The 23991-nt window shown below is 40.5% G+C and overlaps 1 protein-coding gene across 3 annotated transcripts in view; it reads right to left on the minus strand.

Annotated features, from left to right (window-relative positions):
* Positions 1–824: 824 nt before the first annotated feature.
* The window catches only part of GRM3 (glutamate metabotropic receptor 3), a 103913-nt gene continuing 80746 nt past the window's right edge, over positions 825–23991 (minus strand). For all 3 annotated transcript variants that reach the window (XM_061467278.1, XM_061467280.1, XM_061467279.1), the window contains exons 4-6: positions 11873–12939; positions 6800–6974; positions 825–1372 (exon numbers count right to left, since the gene is read on the minus strand). In XM_061467278.1, the coding sequence (XP_061323262.1) occupies positions 1299–1372; positions 6800–6974; positions 11873–12939 (1316 nt within the window). In that variant the 3' untranslated portion in view covers positions 825–1298. The remainder of the gene's footprint in view (positions 1373–6799; positions 6975–11872; positions 12940–23991) is intronic.

Raw genomic sequence — 23991 nt, forward strand, 5'->3', positions numbered from 1 at the left:
GAACAAGCTCTTAGGTAAATATGCCCAGACACATTAATCAGAGGTGTGTTTGTTTCCTTAATGACTTTCTGGACCCAGCAGAAGGGATGATTTCAGATTGTTTCAGTAGAGTGAGGGAAGCTGTAAGAATTCAGTTACAAAAGCCAGACTTTAAAGGTATTTTGCAGTTGTTTAAGTAGCTGGTATGTGTGTCTTGAATTGTTTGGTTTGAATGCAAAGGTCACCCCAGAGATGTGTGTAAATGCCTCCTGGATTTCTTTTCCTTTTGACTTCTTTTGGTCTCTGTTTCTGCAGTGCTCCAGTTACCTTTCACAGCTCCATTGATGCAGACAAACTGAACAGCTTTGTTTTGGCTGGAGGTATAAAACAGTCTCAGGTAATTTTCTGACAGATTTTTTTCCGTCACTTTGGTAACCTAATCTAAAACCTCTTTGTTTTTTATATGATACCAATCTACTGTGTGCATGACAGCATTAAGTCATGACAAATCAGTGAAACGGCGATCAAAAACGTTTTGCCAGTATCTCACTGAGATGCAATCAGACATTTTCACTTCTGAAAATTACCCCACATTTTAATAACAAAATGAACACTTAAGGTGTTTAATAGTGTACATTTTTCTTAAGGAGAAGGAATTTATACCCTGACAAAGCATTCATTGTAAGAACATACGTGATACGGATTTAGTAACACAGGCATGGACCCATACACAGACATGTGTGTACCCATGCTAGTACTGCATATGTTTTATCTCTTTTTCCTGTCCTGGTGTCTACAGAAAGGCAATAACCTTGAGGGAGGAAGAAACAAAAATGAAACCATGCTGAAAAACTTTTATCTTTTTATTATTGGTGCTTTTACATTAATACTGCTGTTTTGTGCTGAGAAAACCAATCTGTTACACGTAAGGTAACTGTAATATACAACATAGAAATGCAGTCTAAGTTAATTACAACAAGGAGCTACAAAAAAATTTTGTAGGAAAGAATTCACCTAACATTGCAACTGTGCTTGCAACAAATCACTCCCTTACTGTAGGACTATGCACATTGTGAACCATGGTTATTTACATGTCCCTTATGACCGTTAACAACAAAAAGGCTAAAATCAGTCTAAAAAGTTCCAGAACATCACTATATACTGTACAATCCTCAAAAATAATTTATTACACTGTTTCTAAAAAAAGGTACTAATTTTGTTTTGATTTCTTCTGTTTTCTGGTGTTTTCCAAAGTGCACAACATGTGCAAAATTTTGCCTAACAGTCTAAAACCTCAAGAACTGAACCACAAGTCACAATCACAGAGATGAAGTGGTGGAGTCCAGAACTTCCCTTCCATTGCAGACAGTCGGTACGTACATACTAGCAGATGCTGAAAGAGAAAGAGCGGGAAAAATCAGGTAACTTCAGGACAGCAATAAATTACAAGACATAGGGTAAGAACTTAGTTGCTTTGGAGCATCTCACCCAATTTAACCAAGATGATGGTGTCAGCAGTGGAGCTGCTGGAGGTACAAGACAGTTCAGCATCCTCTGGAGGAACCTGATTTCTCTTTGCTGACCATTGAGAGCCCTTTGGGTGACTAAGTTTCTCCAAGAAGTGTCTGAATTGAATATATGAATTTTCATTTGATGATACTGCACCGCTGGGTCTCACTTTGTAGCACTTTGCATGGTAGTGTGTACTAACATAGCTAAAGCGGTGCTGAGGTGTCCCTGTAGAGTAAAGTGAACTTCTGGATTTTTTGTTTTATTAACAACAAATGCTAAGGTCTGATCCTTTGCACTTTCCTATAGCTGCAGTGGACATTTCTGAAATAAAATGTATGTATTTTTACATCCAGGAGAGGATCTGCCTCTGCATATTAGGACTGTGTGTTAATCTAATTTTTAATTTAGAATACAAGAATTATAAATCCATGTTAGATGAAGTGAAGAGATTTTTGAATAACTGGATTTGAAAGCGAGATTATTGCTCACCTAATCCCAGAATATTTTCTGGCCACAACACCCTCCATTTCTAGGATCTCTGGATCGGGACTCAATGCGCATCCACATGTGAGGCCCAGATTCTGATATCCTTGTCGACATTGCCTAATATTTTATACCACAGGTTATCACAGCTTCAGGGATAAAGCAATTGAAGCTGAGTATCAGAATCTGTTCCTAAATGTATTTGTATTTTGACTGAAGGATATATTACCATACTGCTAAAACCTTGTGGACTTTAATTTAAAAGGGAGTTGGTTTGTCCATCTTTGTTAAAATTATCCACTAAGCATCAAGAATGTATTTTCAGATACTCTGTGACATCTCTGCTCATGGCACCATAAAGCTGTTTTTTGAAAGATACATTAGGTTAATGATAACAGTGACCCAGAGAAATGTGATGCCTTCATCAAAGAAAACACCCAGCAAGCACTGACTTGGTAAACTCAATCATCCAGTGTAAAAAGCAATTTATGCAGCTGACAAGGGCATGCTCAGTCTTCCAAAAGTGGCTACACTCTGTTGCAGACTGGTTCTTTAAAGATGCTCAGCATCATTTTTAGAACAAAGCATTATTTCTTCAAATCAGCAACTATTTCTAATCCTTTCATTGACTGAATAAATATTTAATGGAAAACAGAACTGCTTTAACAAAAGGAATATAGAGGCACCTATTGGACTAACCTGCTACTCATAGGGCAGGACATATTCCTGATAATAGGAGAGCTAAGAATGAGACCCCGCTCTGTATCAGGTTGATACAGATTGATCTCTCACAACCTGGACATGTATTGTGAGTCACATGCCTGAAAGCAGTCTTTGTTGGTAAAAGGTCACAGGGCATCTATGATTTTGTGAAAATGAACTATCAGTTTTTTTATTCAGTTTTTAATTGGCTATAATATGGCAACATATTGATGTGTGCCATATTATATAATTTTTATTATTGTTCATAGTTTGATTTCTACTTATTGTTGACAAATAGAAAAATCATTGTTACTTAGGAAACCTGATTCAAATCCCTGTTCTGCTGCAGTGTGACTACAGGCAAAGGCATTTTGTTTCTGTGAACATCAGTCACCCACCCACAATTTTTTAGCTTCAGGGTTTTTTTGAAGTTCAACACATTGAAAAGCAGGAATAGCTCAAATACTGCCATAGACTGGGTCAGGAGGGTGCTCAAGTTGGACAGAGAAGTATGGTGATACGGGAGGAGCAAGTGGCCTTGGCTTTTGAATTCCCAGCCTTCCTTCACAGCACGCAGCTCTCTTGTAGTGCAGAGAGACAGTTAACTCTGCTGTGTGGAGTAAAATGTTCACACTGAGTGTCCAGCTCTCCCTGAGACAGTACAAATCATAGAATCATAGAATAGTTAGGGTTGGAGAGGATGTCAAGATTCTGAGTTTCATATTGTGTCTTATAGCAACAGCCAAGGGGTTTCCTGAAATATTGTTATATCTGCTAGAGACACTTCACATCAATTTTGCCTTGTGTTGAGGCCAACGACAAATGTATGATATGACCATAAGTCTTGATTTGGCTGGAATTCATTCTTCTGATCTCTTCTTTCCTGGCTATCTCTCATTTTGATTAGATAATCCAAGGCAAAGAAACAGAGGTAAAATGCAAGAGCCCAGCATTGCCATGGGCACCTTGCATCATGCCTACATAGTCAGGAACAGGCAAATTCAAACCCACTGTGTGCCACTTCTCTACTTGTGCTCACAGTCCAACAACTGTGAGATAATCATGTATAAAAGCCATGTATCAGGGCTAGTTTGGAACAAGGGCTGGGAAAATAAATTTTGAGAGACAAAATTTACCATTCTGACTACAACAGAAGATTCTGTTCTTTTTCTGACCCCTGGAGGAGCTCAAATCTATGTGCAACTCTCCATGTGGATTTAACTTGGATGAATGACATCTTTTGGCAGTAAAACTCAGCCTGAATCATGTATGTGCTTAAATCAGTACTGAGCTCTCTGGGAAGTTTTATGAGTGCTGACCTCCTACCTTATGGAAATACCTCTTCCAAGCCCATAAAACAAGCCAGAGGAAAACTGGGGAACATCCCAGTGGGGGAAACTCTGCAGGGGAAGTAGAACTCATGCAGCACTCCTCCAAACATGAATTTTCAGATTCAAATTAATGTGTATGGATGTATACATTTCAAAACATGTCATATACCCAGGTACACATATATTCTGCCTCTCTTCAGCTTAAATCTGTATTCGTTTGTAGTCTAGACTTCAGCTGTCAAAATGATCAACGCTCAGTGCCTCTAAACCACTTCCTCACTTAGCAGTCAAGTATTCACCTCACTACGTGCTCCTACAGAGCACATAGCAAAGAAGAGGAGCTGTATTCAGATGACTACATGAGGTGCACAGTTTAGCTCTCATGACTACTACCACACTGCAGCTTATGTGGCTGACCACTGACTCTGGCTCCCCTAAGCACTGCTCAGTTTAAGAATGTAGTTGCGATATACACTTAGAGCTAACGCGTAACCCTACCCAAGAGCATCATGGGTGTCACTTACCTTTTTTCATAGCGGTTGACCAGTTTTCACTGTTCAAGGAACTGTGTTAAAAACTGCCTATGAATCACTTGCTGTTCATGAACCCACTATGGTTGTGGCATTAATGACTGATGAAGAGGTAATGACAGCCCTGAGATGCACTGGAGGTGGGAATCCATGGAGTTAAGAAACACATTGCCCCTTCAAGCAAATTGGGTACTCCTGTCTTCTGTGACATAATTCTTCTATGAGCAAGAATTAGATTTTTGGATGTTGCTGTTACCAAAATGCCCTGAAGCTAATTTTGGTCAATTTCATATTAAGCAGTTTCTGAATGATGAAAACACCATCAATACCAAAATAAAAACAAGCTGACAACCCCAGGACTGAGAAGAGGAACATTTATGGCATAGATTAGAATCGATATGGATGACAACCATTTTTTGGAGGTTTATAAATGACTAAACAGCTAAGAAAAAGAAAGAAAAAGAAAATTTATTTAAAAGAATTTACAAATAGATGGTATGGAATAGGGAAAAAAATTCCTTCTTAAAAATATTTGTACTCTGATAGACAGTGAATTCTCAGTGTTGTTTTCCCAAATAATCATCCCAGATGGCAACTACAGGGCTTTTTCCACTGTAAGTGGTGGACTTATTAGTCCTACTTCCAGGTCCATGTCTTGCCATGGTTCAGAAAGACCAAGAAAGATGAGCAGCCCTTATGCAGCTAGGTGCAAGCAGTAAAAGACTGCAGCCACCTTTTTAAACAATGAAGTAGCAGAAGATTGTAAGCCTGGATTTTTATGCTTTCTTTAATGTCTTAAAGCTATTCATAAACCTGAAAAAGCAGTCTTTTAATGCAAAAATGTGCACACAGGTTGCCTTTCAGTTGGATGCATGCGTGTACACACACATGTATTATCCAGCTATTATAATAAAACCCCCTTAATTCCAAAATGTAATCCTGTATAAAAGTATCTATAAATAGAAATTATTTCTAGCTGAGCTTATTCCATATTATGAGACAGCAAAAAACCTTGAAAAGACCACTTGTACAAAATTCATTTGGGATGAAAATAAGCTCATGTGATTTACAGTTTTGTCAAGGGAACAAACTTCTAAAGGCTATTGGGAATCTATTGTTCTTTTGGGGGTGCTCAGCGCTCTGGGCACTTAGTGCCATCTGATCTCTCTTGGTTTAAGTTCCCCAAAATATCAAGGAGATTTCAGTTTCTGATGTCTGGGCTGGATGCTGTCCTGACTAGTGAAATGGAGGACGTGTAGAGACACGTGGCTGCTCTGTTGTTAAGGGACCCTGGACATTCATACGCAATATAGTTTGGACTGGGAGAGCCAGAGGTAGCTGTGATCCCTTTACCTCCTTATCCCTGACAATGTGATAGACAGCAGGGTCCCAAGTTCCTTCCATGTTCTGTCTGAAATCTGAAGGTGCCTTGCTCTGTGTCCCCCCTTTCCTCTGTTTCTTAGTCCTTGCATTGTTATAGTTGTAGTATCCTTTTTCAATTAGCTTTTCCAGGTCAAACATGCTGTCCACAGAACTCTGTGAACAAGATGCTGTGTGCTCCCATCCTTGACTAGTTAAGCTTCACAAGGAAAAAGAACAACAAACATACAGGTAACCTATTTCTATTTTTTATCCAAAAAAGTCTCTGAGCAATTCACCCAGAAGAGGAGTAACAGCCTCAAAACAGAATCACAGATGTGAATCTGCTTGGGATGAAGAGATTGAAGATGGAGGAAAGGAGGAGCAGAGCAGATGAGCTATTCTTCCAACAGACAACTGATTGCTTCTCAAGGCAGTGGCATTTAACAAAAGGTATTGCTCACATTCTGCATACAGGTACAGCTTATGACATTCCTTGCATGCATTTGCTGCAGGCTTGGAGCCTTTCCTTATAATGCAGGCAATAAGAGCCATTGAGAGCATGCTGCATTGTGACCCAGGTCCTGCCAGCGTGTCACTTTGACAGGAATACTCCAGGGCAATCTGTTCCTGTCTCTGCTGCGAGTGACAGCGAGCTACAGGCAGCCTGCTCTGTGCAGGCTGGAGACCGATCCCCCCGAAAGCTTTGTGTTGACTTCAGTGAGCTTCAGGGCAGGCTCTGAGCCAATTCCCATAGGACAGAGATGGGATTTTCTCTCCAGACACAAGCGGAGTAGTGCTTCCACAGGGTGCATAGTTCAGCCTATCCAGGTCTTTCTGTGACTGGTAATAAATCCACCCTGTCTTTATCCAAACCCACATCCTTATAGAAAGGTTACTTACACTGAGAGTAAGTGGTCCCGGTCCCACTGACACTGAATCTGTTGAGATGGAGCCTGTGAGTGACCACATTCTTCTGGGGCTGGAAGAGAATGATGTGCACCTTGGGCGCAAACAAGCAGCCCAGCACAACAAAGCCGCTCAGACTCACAGAGATGCACATAGTGGTGGTTTGCACCTAGGAGAGAGTGGGTGCAAAGCAGTGTTTCAGTATGAAAGGCTCTGGAATGCAGAATATTAGAAGCATTATCATAGAACAGTAGGAAACACAGGCCCTGGGGGTTTGCACTGGGACAGGCTGGTCTGAACATCTGGCTCATCCTTATCTTCTGCAACCCTAGGATCATATGAGTGAGGTGCATGGTGCTGACGGTGCTCATGTCTCTGCATAACAATGCAAGATTGACTGTGTTCTCCCTCATTTTAGTACAGAAAGGATGGTTTTGCTCTCTTTCTCTCATGTCTCATGTCCTTGATTTCTAAATTGAACAAGAAATCCTCTGCAGCACCTATCTGAGCAAAAACATTCCGGCTGCAGAGGAAACCAGCTTGCACATATAGTGTTTTATGTGGGTTTACATTTAATGTCTCATGCAAAGTATCCATTTGAAAACAAATTTAGTCTCCAGCCTCAATCCTAATCAGAGAACTTGAACAATTCTTTGCGGGAATATAGGTGCGATTTGGAATAAGATCTGGTGACGTTTGTCAGACTGGGTCCTAAAGATGCCCTGACTTTGAACAGATGTTTCTTGGGCTCAGAAATGAATTGTTTGTAAGGCTATAGGGCTTTTAGAGTAGTTGCCATGGGGCATTTGTCAGTAACTTTGCTAGCACTATCTTTCTTCCTTACTGTTCAATGGTATAACTAGGTGCCATTTTACTGACTCTTTTTCAGTTTATATTCTTTTCTTCCAAGCAGATTCCTTAATTAAGATGTTGAATTAAACTGCTTTTAAACTCTGCAGCTTGATGTGAATGATTATATATCCATGGCTCATTTTTCCTTAGTTACAATCCTGCAGTCCTTGGAGATTATCCTTTTTCCATGGGAATGCTTCTCCTATCTCCTTGTCAGAAGTAATTGTGCAAAATGAAAAGTAGAGTAGGAAATGGACTTTGTTGGTTTATATATATATTGGGTACCAAGTGCTTTGTCAGCAGTGAGTGTAATTAATGTGGTCATATAATAATCACTCTTTACGAAAGGTAGATGTGACAAGCACTATGAAAAGGTACTCAGGTTTCAGAGGGTGAGTGAACATGGAAAACCCTACAGGGAAAACACAAGAAAGGAACACCTTATGCTTCCAGCTGCATGTTCTCCACCACTCCTCTGCATTTTGCCCACAGGCTCTGCAGCAATCTGTGTTAGGTATTGAACTGGACACTCTACAGGTACAAGACTGGCAGTTCTCTTACAAAGCAAGAATAAATAAAGGTAGTAGTTTCTAGGTAGGTTCTCTTTACCAGCAAATTCTTCCTCCCCATTCTGCTCTGTTGGGGTGCGTGTTGCATGAAGCAGCTCAGCTGTGCTGACATAATTATACACTCAATCAATGAAATGATTTGGGTTAAAAAATAGCCCCATCCCACAGGGTTCCTTTTAACCCAGGTCACTTCAGTGGTTCAATGCGTAACCTGGCCTCACTGACTTAAGATTTTGTCTAAGGTAATCAAGTTGAAAATTCCCTTAAACATGCTAGATATTTGGACTGCTGTGAATTTATGTCATGCGTGCTTATTTAATCATATCAGGTTCGTTGTATCTTTGATTCTGAAACCAGTGTGAATCTGCATGAAAGTCAATGGCAACAGAGAAACCCATCTTTTCCATGATCCCTCCTTCATTTTTTGTCATGCAGCTAAGAGTCAAACACCAAATGCAACAGTTTGCAGAGCCATTTCTGGCCTGTGCTTTGGGCTCCTCTAGATCTTCTGGGACCACTGGAGGACTCCTGGGAACACTTCAAGGAACACCAGGATGCCCTATTATTGCTGGTAGAGGACTGCTACAGGAGGCTGTGACTTTTAGCAACCTCCTCCAGCTCCTAAGGAGCTCAATCAGCTGTTTTTGACCAGCTTGGAGCTGTTGTGTGAGCTGACTCTTGCTAAGGTAAGGTTGTCCACTCCTATTGCAGGTGCTGGGCATCTAATACTTCAGCAGCATGAAGAAATGTGTACAGATGAGGGCTATAAACTTTGCTGAAGGCTGTGTTTGTGTGCAGAGCAAGGACGATATCACAGGGCAGTTCCCAGTGCCAGCAAGGGCAACTATCCCTAGCATATCAGAATTATCAGACTAAACTCTTGAGGGAGGATGCAGCTCTGCATCTCTGTGCTTTCGGAAATGCCTAAGGGAGACTGGGGGACTTGTTTTTGCAGGAGATGTGGAGGATTTCTGTTGTCGAGTTAAGGAGCTATGGGAAGAGGTTAGCAGATTTTGAAGCATCAGACACAATGAGAAAAAGGCAGAATGGATCTTTGACACTCTGCAGGTATAAGAGCCTGGTCTGTACTAGAGAAGAACTAATCAGTATTTGTTGAGCTTGGAAATAGAGAGTCCCACAGTGATGAAGGCTGGAAGTGTGTGACTTGTGGCAGCAGGCAGATGGCTCCTGTTTTACTTACAGAGCTGCAGTTACAGCATAGGTCAGTACCTTGGTACTGCACATAAGGTGCAATCCCCTAACAGGAGAGGGAGTTGCACTCTGTGTGGGAGAGTAATGCAGTGAATGGAGCTCTGGCTATCAATGGGTCTTGAGCCAGCTGATGTATTATGCATCAGGATTAGAGGGCAAATCTAAGTGAACAGCTCTGTAGTGGGTGTCTGCTGCAGACGATATGATCAGGAAGAAATAGAAGAGGTATTTTTCAGGCAGCTGGAAGAAGTCTCACGTCTGGAGGCCCTCATCTTCCTGGGGCAGTTCAGCTATCCTGATACCTAATGGAGGGACAACACAGCACAGCAGAGGCAATGCAGGAGCACAGTGAGGTCAACTTCCTAAAACAGGGAACTGGGGAACTGATGAAGTGTCCTGTTTTTGTCTCGGATAGAGTTAATTTTCTTTATAGTAGCTGGTATGGTTCTGTGGTTTGGATTTAATGTGAGAATAATGTTGATAATGCACCAATGTTTTAGTTGTTGCTTACACTAAGTCAAGGACTTTTCTCATGACCTGCCAGCAAGGAGGCTGTGGGTACACAAGAGGCTGAGAAAGGACACAGCCAGGACAGCTGACCCAGACTGGACAAAGGTATATTCCATACCATATGGTGTCATTCTCAGCATATAAACTGGGGAGAGTTGGCTGGGGAGGGGGGCGATTGCTGCTTGGTAAGTGGCTGGTCATCAGTCAGTGTGTGGTGAACAATCACAATGTGAATCACCTGTGTTTTTCTTGAGTTTTGTGTCTCTTTCTCTTTTTGTTATCTCCCTTTTAATCACAATAATTACTGTATTTTAGTTTATCACAATTATTAAACTGTTCTTATTTCAGGATAAGCTTTTACCTTTTTCTGGTTGTCATCCCCATCCCAGTGTGGGGAGTGATCAAGCAGCTAGCTGTGTGGTACTTCAATGCCAGCTGGGGTTAATCCCTTATAGCAGATTTGGTTTTACATGCTCTGGTCAGGTCTGTATTCATCTCAATCACCTCTGTGCCTCATGCTGTGTGACGCAGAGGGCTGTTGTGGTTTAACCCCAGTCAGTCTTGAAAATCCCACTCAGGAGATAAGGCTCTAAATGTTGTCGTGTTCCTCTTGAGCATTAACGCTGCCCACTCATGTGACTGTCTGCATTGATATTACCCTCCGTGTCCATCTTCCTGATTACTTTGGGTGTCCAGAGCTGTTCCCCAGTGCCTTCCTTAAACTTTTCCTTCATTAGCTTCAATCCATTGCTCGTCATTCTAACTTCTCCTGAGACTGAATAATCCCTTTCTCTCTTTTGTTGCCTTGAAATTATTTATAGTCTGTGATCACATCTCCCTGGGTTTACTCTTGTCTAGACTGAATATATTTAGCTCTTTTACTGTCACTTTGCATGTCTTACTGCGTCGTTTGTTATCTATCCTTGTTTTCTCCAGGATCTCAGTACCTTTCCTAAGCTGTGAAAAATAGTACTAAAATACTGTTCCAGGGTTGTCATGCCAAAAGTATGTTAAGAGACGTTATTAGCTCCACAGTTTTACACGCTACTTCATGTACATACTACTGGTAATAATACGACCCTAAACTAATCTACCTTTCTTCTGGGTGAAAGTTGAATTAATTCACTGCAAACTGCTGTAAGGACCAAGTCCAGCAGTCACTTCTCACTTGATAATAACTGTGAGACTTCCAGTGGAGCAGATCTGAATTTTTTTCTGAGACAATTTCCTTCTGTCAAAAAATATTGGATTTTTTTTAACTTGAATCTTTGAAACATTGTGTGACAATTTAAACAATTGAATTTTTTTTAAGTTGTTTGGTGAAGGTGACCAATATTTTCTGCTCAGTGAGGTGTGTGTTTTATCCCCTGCAAAGTATAGAAAGAATAAAAATTTCTGTATTCAAACATAATATTTGTTGGATTTTTATTTTTTAACCAACCCTGTTTAATAGGAAATTTTGAAATTCTTTTTCATTTGGAAGAAAATATCATGTTTGAGTGGCAGATTCTTTTACAGAAGGAAACTAGTTAGTTCGGCTTTTAATTTAAAGCCCACCTCTACCAAATAACTCATTGTGACTCATTCTAGCTCATGATCTAATAGTTTTTTTTTTGTTAGGATTGTGACTTCACATGCTGATGTGCCAATACGAATACTTAATCCATACTCTATACCCGATACCTCTATCATGATCAGACTGTTAGCACTAATCCCTTCCACCTATGACTGTACGTGCTCAGTTTGAAATGAGACCATCTTAGAAATAAACTAGAACTTGGTAGTGTCCTTAGGTGGACATTAGCATGCCTTGTTTGCAAGGGATCCAGGAGAAAAAAGAAACAAAAGAAGCTTTTAGTGAATGCCAACACAATCCTCTCAAGTGCTGCACATGATTTATGGAAACAGAGATCCAAAGACTTACTCTGTAGTCACTGGATGTCACATAAAATATGGGGAGAAAGGCCAGCCAAATGATGCACGTTGTGTACATTGTAAAACCAATAAACTTGGCTTCGTTGAAGTTCTCTGGACATTTCCTTGTTTTGAAGGCATATACCGTGCATAAGACTACGAGGATTACATCATATGTTAAGGAGATTAACATACTGGAATCTCTGACATTGCATTTCAATATGACAGTCTCTCTCTTCTCAGGAAGAGTGTACCGCCTGGTGCCAGGGGCCTCCAAGATAAGCCACACGGACACTACTACAATCTGTACCAAAATGAGACTCAGGCAGATGAAGACCTGAGAGCTGGGGCTGATGAATTTAGGCCTTTGAGCACCGTTCTTTACACCATCAAATATTCTGGCTATGCAGTTTGTCTTTGTCAGAAGGGCAGAGTAGCAGACAGCAAAGGAGCTTCCTAGCCCCAAACGACGCAGGGTGCAGATAGCTGGAGAAGGCTTGGCTATGAAGAAGAAAGTCATGCTGTAAGACAAGAAGACCCCAAAGAGCAATATGTAGCACAGTTCACGGCCAGAGGCTTTGACCAGGGGGGTATTGTTGTGCTTGATGAACACTGCAATGACCATAAAAGTACAAATAAAGCCCAGGCATGCAATTGTCACAGGACCTATTGCCCAAGCATCTTCCCACTTGATGTAGTCTTCTGGTAGGTCGTAACAGCCAGTCAAGTCAGCTGTGGGCCATTTTCCGGGCCCACAGTCTGCACAAGTGAATTCATCAGCCAGGTACTCGTAGGTTTCACAGGGAATACAAATCCAGCAGCAGACATCTCCTGGTTGCATATTCTTCATCTCATTTGGAGCACAGGGGTCACTGCACTGGGAGACAGGGACAGAGCTCCTGGACCAGTGGATATTGTCAACTTCAAGTGACAAAGTTTCTGCCCAATGACCAACCTTCACATAGGAGTATCTGCCTCCAGTGTATTGGAAATTGAACACATTGTAACGTCCAATACCATCTCCAAAGGCATCAAATTTGACCATACTGTCAGCATCATTGGGAGGGTTGAATGGAGCTGTGGAAAAGAAAGAAAGAAAAAGAAATACAGAATGTTATTATCAAAGCTGCAGATAACATTTTTCATCCCTTTGGCAGGCACAGATATCTGACATTTTAGAGAATCCAATTCAAGTGCCAACAGGTAAGCTGAGAGGTCCCTATCTGTCTCATTTATGAATTTGGAAGAAAAACCCTTAGATAATTTAACTCTTTCACTTTACTGCATGAGATACATTTGTAAGTGTTAGATTACTGTAGTTCTTGCTTTTTTTTTGCTCTGGATAGAGATGAATTTTCCAATAATCCATTCCCGCCCCCCCCCCCCCCCTTATGCACAACTGCTACCTTTCACATTTTCATTTTAAAGGAAGAGGTTTGCTTCTAACTGAGACTCAACATCATTTGGTGAAATTAGGCTGTCATAAGGTAAGTAAATTTAAACGGTCAGATCCATGAACAGCAGTTTTGAGGCCAACGGTCTGGAATGCATTTGAATAGAGGATTCACTCGGAGGATGATGGAGAAGTAGCTATGAAGTCCTCGGTGATTTCCTAATATACCTTTTCACTTCTCCCTATGTTGCAGGAAGTTTTGAATCCCATCTATTTTACTTCAATTTTACTGCTTTCTGATAATTCTTTTCTGGTCTGAGGTTCTCAGCATGAGCTGCTTTGGTCCTATATCTTGTTTGGGGAGTAGCTATAAAAAAACACAAACAGTATCTGTGACCTTCTGTGAAATCAATATTGCAGCACTTCCAACTGGTAAACTCTGGAGAGCTGTTGTGTTTTTTTTTCATTCATGCAGGGAATGAAGAAATATTAAAAATGTAGGAGAATATTGCATTTACCATGTGATTTATTGGTCACTTACTGCAACATCAAAGGTGAACAGCTTTATAGGCAGGAAGCAAAAGGGTTTTTTTTGGCTATTGATGCGCAATAAAGGTGATTTCATTCCCCAGTGTCTTTGGTTACACAAGTAGTTCCACTGTCATTGCTGGAATAAATCTCTTTCTCTGCATCTGTGCCTATGCTGTGCTTGAGCATAAGAAATATTGTATAAGGATGTAATATCTTCCGCCACTTCAACCTCCACATACGCTGGATTTCTTGCAATAGATTTATTCAGCTTCTATAAAACACTGAGGCCAAACACTTCCACCTTTATTCCTGCAGTGTTACCTTATTTTGAAATACTCCCACTAAGGTCAGTAAAAGGGACAGTTGTTTTTTAGTGCAGAAGCCTCAAGTGTTAGATTTGAAGTACATTTCTTTCCCAACATTCTTCTTGTCTTAGGGCAAGGTTGGAAGAGACTTTACACCAACCTATGGTCTCTTCTGGATTATAGTATCATCCTGGTTTAAGCCAGGATGCTGCCTATTCTTATCCTTACCCTCTCCTGTACTTTAGCAACTCTCCTGTGTCAACCATGGTGATGAACAGCCTTGGTTTGCAGGATTACAAGCTAGGTCTAGGTAATCCAGGAATGTGTAAGAGACTTTTTGCTCTTGTTCTTCACTGTTGGCATCTAGTTGTAATACTGTGTACCCCACAAGACCTCTGAGTTCACAAAAATTAAGAGCAGCATAATACTCCCCAAAATGTCCAGTCCTCGAAATAACATGCTGTATATTAAACAAGTGGATAAATTCACAATACAGGTTGTCAAGAAGAATATTAAGCAGCTTTCCTTCTCTCTCTCCTCCTCTTCATGTACAGGCATGAAAGCTCTCTCATCCAGGAGCAGCATTAAAATGAAATCATAGTGCAGCACTTAACATCTCTTCAATAATGCGTTGTCATTGCCAGTGTCTTATTTCATTATTCATAACACTTATATACATTGTAGAAGCTGTTAACACAGCAACCCAGTTATATCAGCCAATTTATTCACTTCAGTGTTCTACAGGCCAGCTCCTGAGGTGTGCTGAGAGCCTGTGAATTCTGATACCAAAGGATCTGCAGGTAAGCAAGGCAAACTACAGACTGGTTGCATGAAGTGCATAGCTTCAAGTCATGACTGCCCCAGTGCAAGTTATGTGAGGATCAGGAATACCAGCATTTCTCAGGAAAGAGTCCTCCCTGTGTGACATGTTTAGCAGCTTTTCAGTTCTGATAGAACATTTATCATTTCAATAGAGCAAAGCATTTGCCTTGGACTTTGCAGGTAAGTCCAGAAAGCAAAGTAGGTAATCTCATGTATAGTTAGCTTGAAGCTCATGTATATGTTGCCTTATGTGAGGCTGTTCCCACTCTACAAATATGAAGGAAAGACTTTTGTAGGACAATATGTTTGAAGTCAACCACAACTTGTAGCTTGAAACATTAATTTTTTGTGTCTGCTGATAGAGGAAAATAAATCACAGTCCTTCAGATGGAGAGAATGAAATCATTTAACAAAATAATGATGGATTAAGTTATAAGTGTAGTGAGCCAAAGCCTACTGATGAGCCCGTTGGTGGTAGCAATTAAGATGACCACTGATTACATATGAAATTGCTAAGGCATTTTAACTGATATTTATTAACATATTCTAGATCCTGTAGAACTGCTGCCAAAAAGTCATGTTTTCAGAAAATGTGATGTAATAATAATAATAAAAATAAGATGCTCACAGGCAAGAAAGTAATGTCATTATAAAGAAGGATTTTATGTTACAGAGTAAAAAGAGTAATTTTGGTGTATTGATAAGGGATTTTCTCAGAGATTATGTCAGACCATATCCTAAGACACAGATTTTTTTTGAAGTTACATTTCAGTTTGAGAGTGAACTTCCCTTGTTTAAGTTTGAATCCATCACCCCCTGTACTACCATCCTGATGAAAAGTCCCTCCCCAGCATCCCTATAGGCCCCCTTCAGATACTGGAAAGCTGCTATGAGGTCTCCACGCAGCCTTCTCTTCTCCAGGCTGAACAGCCCCAATTTTCTCAGCCTGTCTTCATATGGGAGGTGCTCCAGTCCCCTGATCATCCTCGTGGCCCTCCTCTGGACTTGTTCCAACAGTTCCATGTCCTTTTTATCTTGAGGATACCAGAACTGTACACAATACTCCAGGTGAGGTCTCATGAGAGGAGAGTAGAGGGGCATGTTGAGGTTTAAACTGCCGTCAAGTTAGCCACACAGTCTCTCTCTCTCCCCCCACCCCCCTTCTTGCCCTCCCCCTGCTCCCAGAGGGATGGGGAGGAGAATCAAAAGAATGGAACTCCCATAGGTTGAGATAAGAACAGTTTAGTAACTAAGGTATAACACAAACCACTACTGATACAACCAATAATAACAATGATAAAGGAAATAACAAGGGAAGAGAATACAACACCTCACTACCCGCTGACCTATAACTCACCCCACCCTGACCGACTGAGCACCGACCGATACCTCATCCAACCCTGCAGTCCCAGCCCTTCCGGGTAACTCCCAGTTACCTCCTGGGCATGACATGCTGTGGTATGGAATACCTCTTTGGCTAGTTTGGGTCAGGTGTCCTGTGTCTGCTTCCTCCCGGCTTCCCCTCCTCCCTGGCAGAGCATGAGACTCACAAAGTCCTTGGTCTGTCTAAACATCTGAGCAGTAACCAAACACATCAGTGTTATCAGCGCTGTTCCCAGGCCAAAAGTCAAAAACATGGCACTGCACCAGATACTAAGAAGGAGAAAAATGACTGCTACTGCTGAACCCAGGACAGGGCAGGATCACCTCCTTTGACCTTCTGGTCATGTTCCATTTCATGCAGCCCAGGACACAGCTGGCTGCAAGTGCACACTGCTGGGTCGTGTTCTGATTCTCACTGACCAGCACCACTATGAGGGACATGGGTCTACCCATGCTGTTAACTGAAAACTATGTGAGTTTTCAAACAAACAAACTTTGTCTCCTTTGAGCAACATCTTTGAATGTACTCCACTGTTTGCACTTCATGAAATAAACTATCCTTATCCAAAGCAGTTATCCAAGGGTCATTCTATAAAAGAAGTTATCAAGGAAATGAAAGGATAATTAAAAATAACTTAAAGATAAATCAGTAGTGCTTTGTGCTCCAGCTTGCAGCAGCTCAGCAATGAAGATGCAACTGCACTGACATTTATGAGAACAGGAGAGATGCTCAGCTATTCAGCAGAAGACAAACCTATGGAGCCATGGTGCAGGCAGCCCACCTCTGTCAGCTCACTGAAGAAATCCTATCAGAGGAGAAGATGCCATTGTGTAAGTAGAGGACAAACTCCTCCAGCTTCAGATACGAGATGAAAGAATGTAGATTTAAGAGTGCTTTAGTAGCAGATATGGATAAGAACATAAAATAATATCAGAGCTTTTATATAGTGAATTGAATTAAGTAATTTTGTTTCCATTTTCCTACAGTGGGACCATCTTTTCCAACAATGACATTGTTTTTGTGCTGTTAGAAGCAGATGAGTTACTTTCATTTGGAAAACTTTCTTATTTTTGGAGTCAGTACATTTTGATATACAGGCCTTGGTGACATGAAAGAAATCAGAATGTTCTTATTTTCTTATTTGGCAAAATTTTTCACATTGAGCTAAAAGATTGTTTTAAGAATGCTTCTGACTCCACACATTGGCTCAGATGGTTGAAAAATATCCCAGGATTTTTAACCAGGGATGGGCAGATGAGGAAAGCAAAGCAGTTCTCATCCTAATTACGCACTGGGAAACTTTTAAGTCACTGAGCAGCCTAGGAAAAGATGTCATTTTAACTGGCTTGGAATCAGACTGAGTTTTGTTTGCCAGCAACTTCTTTCGGCCAGGAAGGATATTTTGCATAGAGTCTTGATTGTGTCAGGCACAGTGCTGAGTATATAGATGTAGTCTTATAGAAAACATCCTCAGTAACGCTTCCTGGTAGGAATGATGACAGGTATGCCTCCATCTGAGAGCATCCTTCACATCCGATAAAACACTCATCTGTTCTTTGCTTGCAGACTGCATTCTTCCAAACAAGGTACAGATCAGAGGCACAACCCACTAGCTAGCAGGCAGTTCATTAATAACAGGGCTTGATGAAAGCTCTGCAGTTTTTCAGCTCAGCAGTTTACAAAGCTGTGGGATTTCGTGTGGTTCGGAAAGAACTATAAAAGGGACTATTGTGTGCACCAAAGACAGCTTCTTCAACAGCTTGTTGGCCCCAAAGACTTCCAGCCAATAGACTATACTGAGACCATGATTAAAAATAAATGCAAATGGAAAGAGGGAACAGGCTGAAGTTTCTGAGAAGTTGGGTAAAACCTCCTTACTCTCACTAGATGGTGCTGCAAAAACTCTGAACTTCTGATTGAAGACTGAAAAACAAGACATTTATTTATGTAACTGATAAAAGACAGGTTTTTTTTATGCCCCCTACTCCTTCCTGTTACATATCCTGGGCAATGTCTTTTTAAAGCACTGTAAGGAAGAGCCTTGATAATAGTATAACAGGATATTGTGTGTTTGTCTAGGGGCTCATCTGCATTTGTGACGCCTTATCCTGAGCAGTATCACAAAGGATACTGAGAATGCATGTATATTTTCATTTTATTTTATTTTTAGCTAGATATGGTTTGTTGAGGTCAAAGTGACTTATTCCTGCTTGGCCAAACATACAGACCAAGTAATGGAGACCTGATGCATCCAATTCTGTTTCTATCTCTGCATAACACATCTATTTTCACACCTGGTAGGCAGAAGTGATGTCAAATTTGGCAGTTTAAAAGTTAGCAAAGTGAAAGCTCAGAGTGAGGTGTCACTAGATTGTACCTCTCCAGGATCAATAAATAATGAACAGGCTTAAAATATCAGTTTTCACAGAGGCAAGTAGTCACTTTTAACCTCTGCACCATTGTTTCTGGATGTGTTTGGGTCAGGGAGGTTGGAATTAGGTGGTCTTAAAGTCCTTTCCAATCCTAACTATTCTGTGATTCTATGATTCTGCATGCAGTATTGCTTCTTTTCCTGCAAGAAATCAGTGAGACTGATTAGTCTTCTACAAATGTAATTTTCCTATCTATCTCTACAGATTTTCCTTTCAGCTCGATAGTTTCTCTCTCAGGTTAGAAAGTTGATTGTGTAGGAAATATTCACACATGCCATAGACCACAACAGTATTTGCACTAGTCAGAGACAAAAATGTTTCCCCAGGCGTAATTGCATGGATTTTCATGTGGGTATCTGCATATGAGTTAGTTATCCCTAGCTTCTGTCTTAACAAAAGAGGATGGGCATTTCTAGGGTTCATCTCAAAACTGGTACTAGGGTAGCTCAGCTGAACTGTAGCAGTGTTTTTTCTGCTGACCATAATAATAGAAAGTAACTAGCTAAAATACACCTACAGTTTGTGTATCTTCAGTAAAATGAGATGAATATCACCAATATTTGCAACAGAAAGGCTCACAGCTGGAATGCTAAGCAATTAACATTATCTAGGTGCTCCTGCTCCGGCAGGGGGATTAGACTAGATGATCTTTCGAGGTCCCTTCCAATCTCTAGCATACTGTGATACTGTGTAATAGCAACTCATACAAGCTCTCTGCAATGTACCTGCAAACAGGTGTCTCTTACAAGCTGTCTGCTCAGGCTGCTGTGGCTGCTGTGAAGGCTGTTGTAGAGAACAGGCCAGGAGAAAAGTAATGTGGATGCTGGCAAAATAAACTAAGAAAGGTTTGAAAGTTTATAAGAATTCATTGAGCTTGTCATTATGTTTGGCCTGGCTGAACACAGAGCTCCCCAGTTGCCTGTCGTGGGAAACTCTTGCCTTGAGCATCATGCTTTACATTTTCAGGTGTGTGTTGTCCTCTTGCTTGTGTATCTTTTGGGCATATGTGTGGTCTTTAGGACTTGGGACAATGAACTAGATGCTAAGTTACAAACCTTCATCAAGGAAATGATGAAATCACTCTTATTGTTTTAACAAAATATAAGGAATTAAAAGGAGAATTCTGATTTCTAAAAGGATTTGGATTTTGAGAGATGGAAGGCAGAAAACACATAAATGTTTTGTAATCTTTATATGTATTTTGCTTAAGGTTACACTAGTTCAAATTTACAATAAATCAAACATTAATGAAAAAGCATCCGAGGTGTTTTTCTTTTTTTTAATAAGTCTGCTAGGTTGATAATTGAAATGAATGATTTGTGAGATTCCAACACAGCAATGCCTTTCAAGTGATACCATTCTTTTAATTTAAGATTATCCACTTTAGGAAACAGCTGGCACAAGAGGCAAAATGCATGCAAGGTAATTTATACTAGCAATCAACTTGCAATTACAAAAGAAATTAAACCATGACTTTAAACTGCCTAACTCCTCCCTTAGGCCAGTTAGCTATTTTGCAAACAGAATCAAGGGGAGCCCGTTCCCATTATGAAGAATTATGGCCACTCTTAGGGTGACAACACAAAAGCCTGGGAGCAGGAGCTATAACTTCTGAGCTGGTCTTTGGTATCTCTTGAAATGTTTTGGTCTGAAGAAAAAATGAGTTGGCTGGTGAGTTACCTGCCCCTTGCTGGATATTAACATAGCTTTCACAGCTGAAGGTTTTGTTGGGACTTTCTGTTAGTCCTGGGTTTATGAGTTCCCTGTGTCCTATTTGGACTTCTGGGTGAGGGACATTCTCATTTAACCTCAGTGCTGGGAACCGATGCCTTGCAATACCCCTCTCTTCTCAGTACATCTGGGGTGCAGATGAAAGAGGTTGAAGCTGTGTTTTAATTTTGCCAAAATTCAATTTTGGACTAAGAAAAGGGCTCCGTTATGTCACATGGGCATGAATCATTCTGGCTTGGAGGCAGCATTCCATGATGTGCTAATTCCACCCTGAGATTGTGTATGGTAGCTAATGGCTAAGGAAATGTTGAATACCGAGTAATACTTTGTGTCCATCAGCCTGAAGGAAATATGAATAGATTCAGTTCTAAGATATTAAAGGATGTTGGTTAAAACATCCTCTCTGTGGGGACTTGAGGATTAGAGAGGTGTTTCCAGACAGTGCTCTGAATAATTTAGTTAGATAGTTTGCCCTTAGAGATCAGAACCAAATGAACCATGAAACAGACCCTCTGGCTCTTATTTCTTAATTGACTGGATGTGAAGACACTCCCAAATCAGGTGGGCTCACATAGATTTAATTACTTGTAATACAATACTATTATTTAGTACTAGTACCACTGTATCTGTGATTCAAGAAATTTCAAGCCTGTAAAACAGGCAGTGCTTTTTATTAAGCTAGTCTATAGGTGGAAGATGTGCACAAGCTTTCAGGCATAAGGTCACTTCATTAGGTCATCAGAAAAATAGTGCTCAGTAAATATGACCTTCAGTTATTCTGAAGGAAGAGCTCTGCTTGGAGTTCAGTTTATCAGGATTTTACTTCCTCCTGGAAACATAGTTTCACTTTGCAAACAGCCTCATTACTATCCATTTGCAGAGTAACTGCTGAGAGCTTCTTGTTCCCTCCTTTAAAAGTACAATTGAGGAACACAAGGTCTGATCAAGATGCAAGGCAAGATACAGTAAAGAGATTTTATGCCAAAAGCTTCTCTGCTTTTTTCAGATATGTGAGCAGTCTAATAAAGGTACTGTTTATTCCTAGCACTGTTACAACCCTATGCTATTATTTTTCTTAAGAAGCTACTGAAAACTCTCAGCAATCACCCTAGAAATTGCTAATAATGAGGTAATTTTCAAACTGAAATTGTATTTCAGTAGGAAAATAAAACCATAAGTAGTGAATTCCAAGGAAAATATATTTTTGAAATAACTGAAGCTCAAATGTATTGCACATTTTGTGGGGAAAACAGGAGTTTTTTCAGAGCTAGATTAAAGAAACCATTCCAAGGCAAATTCTTTATGCTCAGGCATATTATGCAACTTAGTTACAGTGTTTGGTATAGCTGACATAATGTTGGTGGAAGAGAAAACTTGGACTTCAGCTGGAGATGTAAATGCTTCACATGTTTTATGTTGTAAGATTCTCGTTTTCTTTCATTTTCTCTGTGAATATATGTGTATGAAAAAAGTGGGCTATATTTCTTTAACCTAAACTTTATTAAAGTGTTTATATTTGGTGTGTGGCTCCTATAGTCAGTGGAGGGAAATACACACCTCCAAAGGTGGGCCCTGGCTAAACCGAGTTGCCATCAGGCGTCAGTTTCCTCCATTGACAGTTCTCCAATTATTAGACCACAAAGTGAGCTGCGCCAAAGAAACTGGCTGGCTTGAGTTCTGGCCACTGATGGAGAAATCTTCAAGCTAATATTTTCAGTAAAGCCCTCCACATACCTTCCTTTCTAAAGGTTTGAGTCTGGATTTCGTTTTACTGATTTCCAGATAATACTGTGGCATGTAGAAATGCGCACCTACTAAAATGACAGGTTAAGTCAGTTTTTAATAGAGTATATCTCATGTATGACTAACTGCTGACTCAGCCGATTGAGAGGTGAAAGTGCGCTACTCACAACAGTGAAGTTAGTAAAAAGATAGTGAGATAAAGGATATGAACTCCTGGCTTTTAGGATTATTCATGCATATCACACACCATCTGCAAAGGTAGCATGTCACTTTTCCCATAGTGTTTATTGCTGTTCATTATCCTATGACATGCAAGCTGAATCCCCTATTAATACCTGGAAGTTGTTCTGCTCTCAGGAAGAAAAGATAAATCTGAGAGCACAGAATAATTTTTGCTAATGTTTTGTTCCACTAAATCACTTCAGCAACATCAACAGCAATCTCTGCAGCTCAGGGGAAAACGTAAAAACAAAATGTTGATTTATCTGCCTGTTTAATGGTGGAAGCAGAGACACATCGATAGGCTTAGACTGATAAAGTGTTTCAGAGATCTAGAAAGGACATTAACAGCACTGCCTCAAACCTTCATCTGACTCGAGATATTTTCTTGTCTAAAGAGCCTTTAAAGATGGGCTTTTTATTCTTTCAGTTACTGGACCATTAACTAGCCATTAGCTATTTATTCAAAGAGATGTGCAAATGCAATAGAGGAAGTTTGACAAACTTTTTCAGCACATTTTTGTCAGTTCCTAATAGCAGCTTCATACAGTGTCTTGTTTGCCACTGTCTGGTGCAGATGTGCTCTGGGGAAGCAGGTCAATCTCAACTACCAAGCTCCATCCATCAGGGTCATAGATAAGTGTCATGAAAATATCCTGCTTCTGGAGAAACTATAGGTAAAGTTTACTTATAGAGGCACATGGTGTATTTATGGCAAGGGAAGGGACCACAAGAGCATAACTTTCTGTTGTCACAGGCAACTACGTCATTGTTGTTTAGACTAGAAGGGTCCAGCAAACCCACCCTGTACACTTCTGCATATGATCAAGCATTTTCTAGTCTTCTGTAGCTAATTAAAGACCTATTGTAAAAGATAAAGAGCCACAAAGAATGTTGTTCCCACAGGAGGAGAGCAGGCGAGTTCTGTAGCAGGACAGGAAGACGCTTGAGGCTCCAGAGCTACACATAAGCAGTCAGCTACTAATCACTGCAGAAATTCAACCTTGGCAAGAGGGAGGGATTGTTTTTAGTTTGTAATCAATAGGAAGAAATGCACATATACAGCATATGCTAAACAGTGAAAAGACAGAAGAGATAACAAGAAGTTACAAGGACAGTAATGGCAAGAAAAGGAACAAGGGAAAACTGAGAAAAATCACTCTGTGACAGTCTGTGCCCTTATTATGGATGCTGCAACTCGTCAGTGCTGCTACTTAAACACCAGGAGGTTCTCCCTCCCCTTTGGCAAAGAAAGATTGCTGCTTTGTGATTGCTGTTCACTCCTTGCAAATGCAAACTCAACAATCTTACATCTTACAAGTTACATCTTTTCTGTAGAACTGGGTTAAGTAAATTCAGATTTTAAAGAACAGTGAATGAGTGCTCTTGTGAGTATGGGTATGTGCAAACGTGTCTGTGCATGCCTGGGTGTGTGTTTTCTGATCCAAACTTCCCATACTACAATGTGTTTGATACAGAGTCACGGTATCAAAGTGATGTCAGATGTGGTCATTAGGAATCACAGTCCGCCCTGAAAGTCCACACGCTCTTAGCTACAGAGTTATATGG

Source organism: Pezoporus flaviventris, unplaced genomic scaffold (assembly GCF_033815535.1).
Source record: "Pezoporus flaviventris isolate CSIRO_AGI_PZ_B2104156 unplaced genomic scaffold, CSIRO_AGI_Pfla_v1 ptg000045l, whole genome shotgun sequence".
Taxonomy (NCBI): Eukaryota; Metazoa; Chordata; class Aves; order Psittaciformes; family Psittacidae; genus Pezoporus; species Pezoporus flaviventris.